Below are 14,219 nucleotides of genomic sequence, written 5' to 3'. Positions count from 1 at the left end.
ATGTAACTGCAGGACTTGGATGAGGTTTTCAAAAGCCTTAAACAACTCCTCCTTCCCAGACAAGACCTGCTCATCTTTTGTCACAACTGAGCTAGTCATCCATTCCAAGAACATAAGCATTGGCAGGACCAGGCCCTCGGAAGGAATCCTGGAGCTTTTATCCCATCATCTTCATTAAGGGTAACTGGTCACCCCAAGAGCCTTTAATGCCACTGACCTCGAGGTCCTCTTAATCTGTAGCCAAGCTGCAGCACAGTGTCACTCTGGCAGTCCTGCCTCCTCCCCACAGACAAGGAAGTGAAAAGCTTTGCTGAAAACAGAATGTAGCTTGAAAAAATGATGGTTTAGATTTCTGAGTACGTTGTGTAACAAACTTAGGCAGCACCTCAGCTCACTTCAGAGATGACCCTTTGCGTGGGTGCATATGGAAGGCCAACACAGCCTATGCCTTGAACTACCACAGGGAAAACCAAACTATTCCTTCTCAACAAGCAATATTGCCCTTTTTCTTCATTTGCTACCATATTTTTTCTTAATCCTGGATCTGATAAGCTCAAGTACTAACTACAGATGTCCTAGCCCCACAGCTGAGAACTTGGAGGAGCTACAGAAAGTTGCACTTGGAGGCAGTGGGAGGTCCTGTCACCACAATAAAAAAGATAAATAAAAATAAAAAAAAGGACACATTTATTCTTTTTCATTTACCAGGTAAGCTCAACTGAACTGGCAAAACATCTTTTGACCTAATAAGCCCAGAGATGAGCACTTAAAAGAATTAAGTGTTCCAGGCATGTGTTTATTCAGAAAGAATACATTTGTTGCATTTTTCAAGCATTTTCTGCATCAGACCTCGGTCTAGAATTAACCATGTCATGTTACATGAGGTCAGCTGGATCCACCCCGGTCCTGCTGCCTCCTCGCCACTCACCTGGCTCCAGAGATGGGATGGGGTGTGGGATGTGGAAGGGGTGAGGCACAGGAGCCAGGCTCCTGCGGCAGGAGCAGGCCCAGACCGCCCCGCTGCCTCCCCGGGAAGGGGAGCAGAGCACCCTGCCACCCGGGAGCAGGGTGCCACCCAGGGAAGGAGCTGCCACAAAACCCACAGCCACACACACACTCACTGACCTCAAGGGAAGTGAAAGAAAAAGGTTAAAAACCTAGAGAGATCAAGGTACTCAAAACAGTAGAACCCAAACAGCCTGGTGTACAGCAGGGAAAAGCAGGAAGGAGAAGCAGAGTCCTCAAGGAAAAAAAAAGAACCCGACTAAAATTATGCTGTGAGAGAAATTCTGTGTTTAAAGATGTTTCTACCCTAAAGAAGACAGAGCTATTGGTACCACACTCTGCACATTACAGCACCTATTTTGGCTGGTAGAACTTGTTTATGAAGAATTTTAGAGAAAAACTCTTTCCAAGGATCACATTGAAAATGTAAAGAGATTTTCTGCAGCACTAACCAGGTAACCCGAACTCCTGTCTGAATGCATCTGAAAAATCCCTGCCCACAACCTCAATGAGATTCCAGTCCTTTGATGTTTGGTCTTTCCCTTGCACACCAATGTAATGAAAACAACTCTTGTTTTTTCAAGCCACCTACTCCTCAAGATCAAAAAAAGTTATCCAAATAAGACTGAGGTGGCACTACCAAGGTGTGACTAAGGGAGGTACTCTGCAAACCAGTAAAAACATCCAAGCCAAATAAACAGAAGGAAAGTCTCAAACCTCACTATATTCCCAAATATTTTAAAGTACTCCTCTGGGCTGCACACCATGACTTTCACAGGAGCACAGGGGATAGAAAGGGTCTGGAGACAGAGGCTAAGTGACAAGTTCAAGCACTTGGAACCCCTTGAGCCACCAAATAATAACAGTAACAAAAAAAAACCATTCCATTTTTCAAACTCAAAATTACAATCCCATTTGAGCAATTTCTGACAAGTAATTCTGATGAGCAAGGGGGAAGCCCACAAACCAGGCCGAAGGGTTATGAGACACCAGAAGGAACTGGCTGTGCCCAGCACCCTTCAGCACTTTGCTCTGCAGGTAACTCAACCAAAAATACACCAGCCTTTGACCAGTCTAACTCCCTTACCATCAGGTGGGGTGATGCCACTAAGGCTGGTAGGGTTTCTAAATTGCCTAGAAAATGGTAGAAAAAAAGCACCTCTAAGTAAGATTTTAAATTGAATGGATGCTATCTTTAACGTTCCGTTATTCATGCCATTTGCTACAAACCACAAGCAGCGGGCACTCACAATGTGACTGTTCCTGTCACATGGTCTAAATTTAAGACAACAGAGTGAGAGTACCACAAGCCATGACAGTGGCAATTGAAAAATCTGTTATTGTGCATTTTTATTATGCGGTTTTAATAGAGGCAGTTTTATCAGCTGCTTTCCTAATACACATTCCTGTTTGCTAAATGTTTTAACAGAAAAGCAGAGTCTACTATCAATTAAAAGAATTAGAACAAGTCGATATAAAAACACTTAGGTGCCTGCACATGTAAACTCCCACACCACTTCCCAAATAAAACTTTCTAAAAGAAGTTAAACAGGGCAAATATTTGCTTATGCTTGTAGGTATTATGCCACAGCTGCAACTGTAAAACCAAAGGCAGCCTGTGCAGTGTCACCACATGCTAGTTTCATACCAGGAAGTGACGCACAACCATCTGAAAAAATTAAGAGAGTTCTTTATAATTTGTCCACAGAGAAGCTCATTACCCTGATAAACATAAATCCATCAGAAACACAGAAGCTCAGGACACAGCAGTTCCACTTCGAAGGTTAACAAACATTTTTGTATGCAGAGTATTCAGCTAGTACTGCACGTCTGCAAAAATCAAAGTGCCCTTCACGCATGATCAGGTTAGGGTATACACTTGGACAGAACACAGGAAAAAGGAAACCACTCATTTATAGAAAAATGACTTGAAAAAAACGTTTGTCTTGTTTTGAAATGTAAGTGGGGAAACCAAACGCCACTGTCTGTCTCTTCCTATTAGATTTAACTCATTAAGCAGCTAGGCACCACTACTGAGAAATAAGCAGTCCCTGGCCTCCTTTAAAAAAAGCTCTTGCTTTGTTAGGAATCACCAGCAAAGCCCAACAGCTGCTTACCTACCAACCACCTCGTGGTCAGAATCTGCCCAACCCCAGGCTGGATTCCCTTCCTCCCCTGTGCCTGAGCAAACTACATGTTATTCAGGGGATTCAGGGCCAGCGTTCCTGGAGGAAGTTCATTTCTGAAGAGGATGGAGTAACAGTACAGCCTTATTTTCACCTCCTGTCACAAAGCCAGGAGACCCCTGGCAGGCAGGAAAAGAAATAGATGTCACATATCTCTCTGGTGACACAGCTGCCTTGCTGATACAAACCCACCACCTAAAAAACATTGACACCACAACATCAAACAGTTTGGATACTCTCCACCCACTCTTAAGTTACCAGACAGCATTCGAGCAAAATCCAACCTATTACAACAGAAACTAGAGGCTGACTGAACTTGTATAGCCCACTCACACCTCAAACAGCTAAAGCCTTACTTTCACTAGCAATCTCCACTCAACGGGTATATCTGGATTTCTTCACACATCCACCTGTCTTTTTGGCCATGGATTAAAATCTGCTTAGCTGCAGGACAAATCATTTTAAATAATGGAATTCCCAAGAATTTGGCTTTCAAAATATTCACTAAAAGAAACTTGTTGATCTGCAACAAAATACTGCATCGCATCTGGTGTTGGGATGCAAGCTCATATGCCCATGTTATTTGTGTTCCAGTGAGCAGGCAAGGACATTTAACCCAAAACACTAAAAGCAAAGTAACAAATGAGCGAGGGCACAGCTATCCACACCAGGAGCTCAGCTCTTTCACTCTGCTACCCCCAGCTCTCTGCCTGTGCACGCACCTGTGCTTTCAGGCAATCAACACCATCACCACATGGCATATCAAATTCTCACAGATTTATCAAAGGCCCTTATTTAATACAATTTCAGCAAGAAGAAATCTCAAGCCAAGCACTCTGACTGACAGTCGTCTTCAGGGACCAGAACTTCAAAAACCAATGAGCAAGCATTTTAAAACACACATTTATTTTTTCTATTCTGAAAGCTTTGTGGGGCAGAAACACACCTTGCAAGGCTTTCCTGATTTACAGGCAAGCAGTAATTGCATTGCAATTTCTAAAGGTTAAGTTAGGAAAAAGTGAAGGTCATAGTCAGCACCTCTCCTGAGCACCTTGCTGGGTTGGGATACATACAATACAACTGTAATCTTTCATAAAGCTCTTGGCAGAAAACTTGGTTTCAAGCTCCTGATACTCCATTAGCAGCACTGCCAAAGCTGCCTAAAAAGAGGGGGAGGCCTAACTGCGTATGATGGGACAGTTTCCTACTCCACATTGCTTGTGCTTCCCCCGCTTCCTGCAACTCTGCTGGCAGAGATGGGTTGGAGGTTTTTTGGTTGTTTTGGTTGGTTTTTTGGGGGGTTGTTTTTTGGTTGTTTTTTTTTTTTGGGGGGGGGGGGGGGGGGGGGCGGAGGTGGTGTAAAAAAAACCCCGAAACACCACAACTTATTTACCTGTCTGCTTAAGGCCAGTAAACATGCCAGAACATTTCTCCAGACGCATGATATCCAAAAAAAATGCCAACTAGTGTCACTGCACTCCATCAGCCTATATGCTTGTCTTCCTTATTTCAATGAGATCCTATCATTTACTCCTTGTCCCCAGAGCATTGCTATGTTGCTCCACAGACTTCAATAATGTAATGTCTCCTTAGATATATTTCGGTGGCCAAATAAAAAACATTTCAGTTTGTGTACACCACCTGACAAAACACTTCTCAAATACATCACTCTTAAGAATGCCACAGTAATTCAAAAGTTACATAACTTCAGCCTATTTAGTAACAAAAAATCAAGGGCGACTGAATATCAAGTTCATTTTTCTCATTTTGAAATAACAAGATTCTCTCACATGTTAGATAAGACTGGTAGTTTAGTTAACCTGCAGCAGACTCAGCTGCAGCCGTTCCTGGATAGTTTGGTAAGTTATCTCCATGCCAAACACAACGATCATAAATCAAAACCTCATTTCTCACATCTTGGGAAGCTACAAGTCTGGATCGGAATGCTCATACTCAAGCCTAATTTGAAGAGAGTTATCTTTTTGAAGTGTAACTACTCCTTGAGAAATGGTGGAAATTGTCTTCTCTTTACATCAGGCTTCCATCCTCACTAACATTTACCACCACTAGCTTGGTATCTCCAAGTGGGCCGACTGATCTGGACACTGTTTCAAATCATGCATCTCCACTAGCTTCGCTAAATTCTAGTTCACAACTTCTCCATGTTAGTAACATCAAAGCAGAAGAAAATCTTGATTACCTTTTCAGGTGGACTAGCCAGGTACCAGAAGATAACAAACTTGCCAACTTGAGTGGGTGGGGCACAGGCTGCCAAGATTTTATTTATTTTTTTTTTTAAGTTAGACTCTAATATTGAATTTTTCATTTAAGTGCTTGGACTTGGCCTGACATTGCAAATCACTGGTCGAGCTTCAGATTGATTTAATTCACTTAAAAGAGTGTAGTGACAAAATGGAGTGATTCCCAAAGTCTCCTCCCCTGTAAGTCAAATACTTCTCCCTACAAACTCTTCTACCAGTCACATTTCAGAGTATTTAAAAGCAAATACAGAGATGACAGAAAACAGTCAGGATCTGCATGCAGAAGACCAGCAATGGGAAAGAATGTGGTTAAAAATAGTACAAGTTGATCGATCAGCAATTAAATGTTACAGTATTTTCAGTGTTTGCTATTTTAACCTTTTTTATAAAGTTTCCTCAAGACATCTCCTCACAGTGCTGCCCGAAAGAGGTATCGCTGAACTCGGTGGGTTTTTTTCTTAAATTTTGTATTTAACATGAAAGTTCACACGAGATATTTCAGATGAAATCCTCCTAGTAAAGCTTCATATGATGAAGTACTGTCACATACCTTCCCCTAAAGCATATATGAACTGCTAGGGAAAAGTAACTGCCTGGGGGGAAAAAACAAACAAACAAAAGAGCAAAACCCCACATACCATCAACAACCTTGAAAAGTGTTAAAGCAGGTTTTACAGAACTGGATTAGGTTTTCTTTTCTTTCGTTTTTGTTAAATTCAAAAAGAAACCAAAAGAAAAAAAAAACGCAAACCGGGAGCTTTCGGCCCCCCCCCGCCCCCGGTCCCCCCAGCCTGGCCGCCGCGACAGCCTCCCGAGCGCACCACAAAGGCGCTGCCCGGCCGGGGGGGCGGCACGCCGGGCTGCCCCCCCCCTGCCCACTCACATTTGCAGCATGATTTTGTTCAGGACGACGCCATCCACTAGGTCCATATAGACGCCGAGATTGTCCTCGTCCCCGCTTCCCAGGGCCCCGAAGGTTTTCACCTGCCGGGAGGAAGGACAGCGGGATTGGGGGGATGGCGGGAGGGCCCGGCCGCCCCACGCCGGGCCACGGCCGCCCCGCCGGCAGCCGCCCCACCGCCCCGCTCCGCTCACCCAGGTCACCAAGGGGCTCTGCAGGAAGAGCTCCAGGAGCTCGGAGACGGTCACGTCCATGTCGCCGGGGCCCGGCTGGCGGCGGCGGCAGGCTGCGGGAGCGGGGCCGGCTCACTCGGGAGACAAAGGCGCGGAGCCCATGGCCCGCCGCCCCGCTGCCCGCCGGGCTCTGCCTACAGGGGGAACAATGCGCGGCGGCTCATCGCTCCCCCGCCCCCGCGCCGGGGGGAGACGCGGGGCCGCTCGCCGCTGCTGCGGTCCCTCCTCCCGGCAGCAACAGGCCGGTTTCCACCGCGCCGCGCTCGCCCTGCAGCCGCAGGAGGGGCCGCGAAGGGGGGAGGGGGGGCAGCCGCCCGAGGCCGGGAGCGAAGACGCGAAGCTCCGGTGGGGCGGCTCCGTGAAGCTCCTCTGCACCGCTCCGGCCGCCACCGCGGCGCTACCTGTGGCGGGGCGCGCCCTGGCCCCAGCAATTAGACCCGGGCCGCGGTAGCGCCATGACGGGCACGGCCCGCCGCGAATGAGAGGTGCGGAGAGGGTCGGCGCCGGCCAATGGGCGGCGCCTCTGGGCGGCCGCGGGCGGGACGCGTGCGGGGCCGGGGCGAGCTGCCGGCGGTTTCCCGTGCACTGCCCGACCCGGCTGCACCAGCCTGTAGCGTCTCCCGGGAGCGGCCGCCCCGCCCCGCCCCCGCGGCGGCTAGGTCCCCGGGCCCAGAGCTAAGGGGGGGGGGGGGGGCCAGCGCCGCGGAGGCGGGAGGCAGGAGCGACCCTGCTCTGCCCTCGGGCTGCACGTCGTTCCCCCGTTTGAACCGAGGTGGCGGCGCGGGCGGCTCCGGGACCGCGCCGCGGGGGGTGAGAGCTGCGCGCCCGCTCGCAGCCGTCGCTCGGAGCCGTCAGGCTCTGTGCGCTCCTCCGCGGGCAGCGCGGGTGCGGGACGCTGGCGCGCGGCTTGGAACTTCCCGCTTTAAAAAGCGCGAGAGTGCCCGCGTGCCGGCGGGCTGCACGGGGCACGGCGCACAGCAGGCACGGCGGGCTGCACGGGGCGCGGCGGGCTGCACGGCGCACAGCAGGCACGGCGGGCTGCACGGGGCACACAGCACGCCCGCCGCGCCAGCGCCCGGGTGCAGCGCGGTAGCGGGAAAGCCGAGAACGGCGGGAGGCGCGACCTGTTGCGTGCGCGCCTGAGGCGAAGCGCAGCGAGACGCTGGCGGGGCCCCTCAGCGCCGCTTGCCCGAGGCGCGGCAGCGTTACGGGTGTCGCTGTGGGCGGCCTGTGCGGCCCAGTGCCTTCCTGCGGGCGCGGAATCTTCTCTGAGGGGACAGAAAGGAAAAAAGAACCCCAGGTAATCTGGGAGATATCTGCCTCGTTTATCCCCGTCTCCGGCTTGGCGTAAATATCGTTTATATGTATGTTTATATGTAAATATATATTTTATGTATAAATATATGTGTAATCTAGGCATAAAGCCGAGCCGTTGCGCGGTGAGGTTCGGCTTTGTCAGGACCGGCGTTTGGCGGCGTACTTCGCTCCTCACAGGCGCAGCCATCGCGACACCGCTTCGCCTCCCGCGCGTCGCCCTGAGCAGGCGGGCGGGCCGTGCGTGTCTGCGGATCGGCTGAGGGGCGGACATCTGTTGTTTTGCCCGAGGGACCCGAGCAGTTTGCAAGCAGTCTGTCCCCAAGCGACAGACGCCGATGTTCCTCGCCGTGGCCTGTTTGTCCCTCTGAGGGGCGGTGTTAATGACAGGCTCCCTGAGGATCCTGGGTTTAGGCAGCCCTGTACGTATCGAGGACCCTGCGCCTTCTGGTAGCATCGGTCACCGATACTCCGATACAGGAGTGAGGTCGGACTTCGTGTTTGCTTCTGACCGGCTCTAAGAGGGCAGAAAGGGACACTTGCCACCACGGGAGAGGGTGCTGTGTGCCTGTATGGCTCCTCGGCTGCCCCTGCTCCCCCGCAGCCCCTCGGGTCCTCCCGGGTACCCCCTCGGGTCCGCCCGGCGGGGGAAGCTACTGCGTGCTCCTTGAAGAAAGCAAGAGCAGCCCGGGTTTCGGGCTTCTGATTTGCATTTGGATGGATACCATTATTGCACGGGAATGGCCCTAAATTAGCTGGTGAACTTGCTGTTCGAGGCATGCGATTCAGTTTTAATCCTCAAACGTGTAGACCGGGGCAGGGTAACTCCTGGCTGCGAGCTGGAGCTGCCCACGTGAACTGCCGGTACAGCTGTTTTCCTATGACTGACTTAGGAGGATATACCGGGAAGGTACAAATAGCTAAATTAACTCTTTGTTGTGCGAGTCGTATAGTCCAAACATTTCTGAACCTGGAAAGAAGGAAGGTTTGCAAGGGAAACATCTGTTGCAGTTGGAAGGAGAAACAGGTAAGGTTGTGAGCGCAGCAGCTGCTGCTCAGGTGTGGAGATAGAAAGAAGGATGGTTAATAATTTCTCAATTCGGAGAGATGGACTGCTATATTTTAACTTCGTGAAGCCTTATGATCTATTTTGTGAACAGATTTCATTAAATAAAATTTTATAAGCTGTTACTGCAGTACTTACAACAGAGGATGGGTGTGTTGATCAACAGAGTCAAAAGAAAAAGAACTGAATCTTTGAAAAATATATAGTCCCCTTCAGAGAAGATGGAATACAAATACAAGAATGCTTTCCTAATTTTCACAACTTGGATGCAACTCATTTGTAGGAGTACACCTCCACAAACTCCTGAAATGAAGCAACATTTGCGTGGTTCAATCTAGGTGTGCCAGTAGCGAGGTAATCAAAAGGGAGGGCACATCATGGAACATGATTACAAAACCCGAACTTCCTATCCAGGAAGTCCTGCTGGGGATGCTATTAGGTGCCAAATGCTCACACGATATTCAACGGTACTGTCTGCGTTACAGAAAATGTTTGGCCTCTAGCAGTAGCATAGCAGGTACTGGAGGTGCAGCCACAGTAGCAGGACTGGGGATGGGGATAGCGCTGGGGACGGCGATGCCGGCGCCGCCGCCGCGGCGGGCAGGGGCCGGGCGCCCTCTGCCGGTCGCGACCGATGTCGCAGGAGGCGCGTCCCGCCCGGGCCGGAGCGAGGGAGAGGGGGCTGCGGCGGGCGGCTGCGTTCTCACCTCGTGCTGAAAGCACAACGGCAGGAAGTAACACTTGCCGGTTGGAAAAGCGGTACCACTGGCCTAGCGTGTAAAAACACCGTTAAACTCTTCCAGCACGCACACGGGGGAACCGAAGTGCTGCCAGGGGTCTGCAGCCCCTGGCTGAAGAGCTGGAAGGCTGCAGGCGGTGCGCTCAGTGATGCCCAGCAGCCAGTCCTCTGAAGTCCCTGTGTCTAACCGCTCTTTTGGGCCACACACTTCTCGCTGGCCAGGCAAGAGTGCTGCATGCTAGTAAACCCTGCTGACCTGAAGAGGAACAAGCCCAGGCTCGCCCTGGAGCCCTGCAGAGTTCAGCCTTGGGTGCACAGCACGGGCCTTGGGCAGGGCAGGCTGCCCGCCTTGGGCAAAATCCACACTCTGGCCATTAGACCCTCAAATTTATATACGTTCGGCGTTTTTTCTCCTCGGTGATTCTGTATCATACCATTGGTCCCAGCGAGGCCTATAACTGCTTCCTCTATGTTCTCTCCAAACTGTTGCTTAGCATTCACAGTGTGAGCACTTTTATTTACCCACCTTGTGTTTCACCAGAGAAGTCACTTGTAAAACCTCGCCTACCTACAGTTTAAGTTCTCATTTCTGGTGGTATTTGAAGCTGCTGCTTTCCCACAGCAGACAAAATAAAACAAATGCCTGTGAATATATCCAAGAAAGTTCAGATCCAGACATGTACATGCAATTGCATTTGGAAGCCATGCTTCTTACAGTAAAGAAATTATGAAAATTTGTAGCATTTAATTTTAAGGTGATTTTCAACAGCTTTCTTTTCATACCATTTTTATACAGTCAGCTTTTAACTAAAACCATAATTATCAAATAAGTAAGAAGTATCAGAACAACAATTTAAAACATATACAAAGGTACAAGCAACTAAGGACACCAGGATGTTTAATGCCTCTGTTGTCATCATGTGTATTTCTAAAGCAGTCTTCACAGCCACAAAGCACTCAACTCTCAACAACAGACCACAGAAGGAAATTTCTAAGCTCAAGCATTCCCAAATGTTCCTTTAGGCTGACTGTAAATGGCATGATTCACCTCCCTCAGACTGTCCCCTAGCAACGATTACAACCATCAACAAAGCTCCACCATTCTTCTGCTGTCTGAAGTGTAAGTTGCTGAGGGATAGGAATAACAGAATTCACGAGGTTACAATACGAGAGTTAAACTCATGGTAATCAGAAAAGGGCTTTTTCTCCTCCTTTGCTTGGGACTGTTATTAAGTAGCTTTCTTCTAAATATGACTCTACTGCTCATCACCCAGCTTCTCAGCTATGAAGCAAGTTTACTTTAAATAGACTCTGAAGCTGTAAACAATGGGTGCCAGGAAAAAAAGAAGGTGGCCGGAAGATAGCTTTGCTCCTTGCAATATCCGATTCTGAAATGCTGTTTTCAGTATAGTTCATTTTGTTTGGACAAAGGTGATAAAGAAAGTGTTAGAGAAATTTGAATGAAAATGAAAAGAAACAAAACTGTATGTGCTAACAAAACACACACAAAGCCCCAAAAGTATTTGGTTATGTGCCTTCGACCCATCTGAATTGGGGCAGGGGGGTGGGGGGATACTGGTGATTTAGGGTGTCTGTGTGGCTGGTATCTGAAAGAAAAGATTCAAAGAGAAACTCACATAAAACCCAGTGTTAACCTTTGGTACAGGACAGGGTGTTCATTCAGCACTGAAATTAAGCCAGCTGCGTAGGCTCCTGATGAGATTAACATAATACAGAATCTGAAATACAAGGAGCGAGTTTGGGCAGAATATCTCATAATCATCTGAGTTCATAGATGCAGAGTCAAATACACGAGGCAAACAATAAAGTTAATACTGAGCAAAAGTGGGGGAGAAGATGAAGAGGCAGCAGTGGTTTAGGGCTCTTTGCATGAACTGGAAAGCAAGGGAGGAGTACTCACAGCTCAGGCAAACACAGGAATGATGGTGTAACCTCCTTCACTTGAACCCTCTAGAGAAGCAATGAGTGCCACAGCAGTCAAGGAATGCTCGTGAGCCTGAAAGAAAAGAGAACAAATACATTTGAATTAGAGTCATAAGCTAAAGAGGAGCCAAAGGAAACAAGTCTGGTCATGGTGATCTAAAGCGGTGAGCTCAGGTACAGGAGCTAGGAACTACAGGTCCAGCAAATCAGGAAAGACATCATTTGAAGGAGCAGCAAAGAGGGAAAGGTGTCTTGTAGGTTTTAAAGGTGTGATAGGGCCTGGTCTGTTGAGAAAGTGATTACTGAAGAGGCAAGGACCAAAGTAATTGTGTAAAGGCTTGGGGAGATTATCCTGAAGCTTGGGTTCTCATCAAAGCACAGAACATAACCGAGGCAGGTGGTTGCCGTGTGTGTTCCTCAGTTTCTCTCTTTGGCAGGAAGCGAAAGAAGAACTGCACCAGCAGCATTAACTGGGAATCACGAGAAGAGAAGCACCAACAGGACTGTGCTAGGGACTGTTACTGGCCGCTCTAAAGGGAAAAAGGGAAGCATAGAAAGAACTTCTATGTATGAAATGGCACATCTTCTGACTATGTTAAAGATTTAATACTGGTGATTTGAAAATATTTTCAAATCATCAACTCCTGTCAATAATCACTAGCATACGTCCTTATAAAAACAGAACATGATTTTGAAGATCCAGTGCTTTAGGGAATTGTTCATTCTTCAGACTGCTGTTTTGGCACTTTAGTTATACAGAAGTGTATCAATATCTATATTGACGACACTGGGGGCTATATGAAAATAACAGGCAAGCACAACCAAAGATAAGTGGCTTTGGAAAGTACTTAGGCTGGCTAAAGTTGAAGTGTAAATTCATGTGCAAGGAAAACACTCAATGGAGAAGTTGACAAAGCCTCAGAGTGGAGGTAGATGATGGTAGGACCAGGACCACCACCTTAGGTATCTACCAAAAGGAAAGCCATTTTTTTGAACAGTGAACAATGTGCAGAATGGGGAAATTTGTGTCTGTGCTACCTGCTCAAACATCACCCTGAATTCACTTCTGCAGACATATGTAGAAGAATTTTAAGAATCTGGGGAACTAATGAAATTAAAGACTCCAGTTTTAAGGGGTTGTGACAGAAGGCCCGAAACTGAGGTTGTCCAGTGATAACACTGAAGAAGGGGTTAGAGATAGCTATTTTACAAGAATATGGTAAAAACTGGTTTATGTTTCCTGTGCACAGACTTAACGTGCTGAAACACAGAAGGTGGCTTTGATTCTAGTTGAATTATGTAAAAGTTAAATCTTATTTAGAGAAGGTCAACGTGAAGAGAAACAGACTTTAAATCACATGGGCTCGACTCTTTTAGAAATGAGATAGATTGTTTTTCAGCTACGGATTCTTGAGGGAATTGTTATTGTTGCTATTTGCATTATAACACTGGTATTTCACAGATGCTGTAGCGACTGTAAACTCACTGTAGAGCACACAATTTTGGTAAGTCTACTATTCAAAAGCCATCCTCTTCCTTGGCTATACAGGCCTCCTTCCTGCCTGTCCTCATATTCTGATGGAAGAGCTGTAGGCAGATTATCCATCAGCATTACTCAATTCTCTCACTTTTTGATGTAGCAGTAGCTGGGGTGTCCAAAAAGCACAAAGATCAGACCCATGTTGTAGTGATTGTATTCACTACGCTGTACACACTATCATACCTGATCTACGTCAGCCACCAAGCCATACTTCACTAATATTTTACAAAGGCCAGCAGGAATCTGCAAGCTGCCAGACACATTTTGATATTAGCAGCACCATAAAACAGCCATAGCATATTATTGCCGCAGTAGAAAGCCTTGATGCTCAGTGAGAAAGATCTATCAACCAACCAGTTATTAAAAGGTGGGCTATGTTGTGAAATAGTAGCTACCATTAAATGTCTGGATAATGGCTAGAAATAGATGAGGTGATGTGAATGGTTTAGCTATCAACATCACACATCTGGCTTGCAAAGGTTCTAGTTGTCAGGTACAGCTCGGGAGAAGGACAGGCAAATGGAAGCTTGCTTTCACATTTGGAGCAGGTAACTGTAAGGACTCCCCAAAAACGTCAGTGAACTACAAATTCAGGTCTTGCAGAGCAAGACACTTTGCTGTTCCGGTGAGCAGTTTTATGCCCTCATTTATAATATGCTGAATGTGGCATCTTCTATCTTGGGTGTCTTTTGGTATTCTGGATTTTAACAGCCATCACAGCCGTCTGTAGCTGGCTCTTCTCAGAGCTGTACAAGTGGCTTCCAAAGGGCACACTGGCAGCCACCTGGCTCTCTTCATCTAGTTTTTATTCATCACCAGTAGCCTGCTGATCCTTTCTGTTGCAGCACAAACAAACTATCAGGCTGCAACAAGGTTTTTACCATCCGTCAGATTCTACTGTCCATGCTGCTTCTCCTTCCTCCAGAGGTCAGACCACACTGCTCCTCTGTCAGACAATCCTCAGGTCTATTTAACTACTTAGTGGGAACGAGCTACAGCTGCACATGGTCCATGTCAACCAACCCACTGC

At 47.8% G+C, this 14,219-nt stretch overlaps 1 protein-coding gene across 2 annotated transcripts in view; it reads right to left on the bottom strand.

The window, feature by feature from the left end:
• Window positions 1-7,050, bottom strand: part of CCDC88C (coiled-coil domain containing 88C) — a 102,132-nt gene extending 95,082 nt beyond the window's left edge. Inside the window, exons 1-2 of one of the 2 annotated variants that reach the window (XM_037394618.1) lie at window positions 6,548-7,050; window positions 6,336-6,436 (exon numbers count right to left, since the gene is read on the bottom strand). In XM_037394618.1, the coding sequence (XP_037250515.1) occupies window positions 6,336-6,436; window positions 6,548-6,607 (161 nt within the window). In that variant the 5' untranslated portion in view covers window positions 6,608-7,050. The remainder of the gene's footprint in view (window positions 1-6,335; window positions 6,437-6,547) is intronic. The other variant, XM_037394620.1, reaches the window with a different exon arrangement.
• Window positions 7,051-14,219: the final 7,169 nt, after the last annotated feature.

Source organism: Falco rusticolus, chromosome 7, assembly GCF_015220075.1.
Source record: "Falco rusticolus isolate bFalRus1 chromosome 7, bFalRus1.pri, whole genome shotgun sequence".
Classification (NCBI taxonomy): Eukaryota; Metazoa; Chordata; class Aves; order Falconiformes; family Falconidae; genus Falco; species Falco rusticolus.
This window is presented reverse-complemented; position numbering and strand designations above follow the sequence as displayed.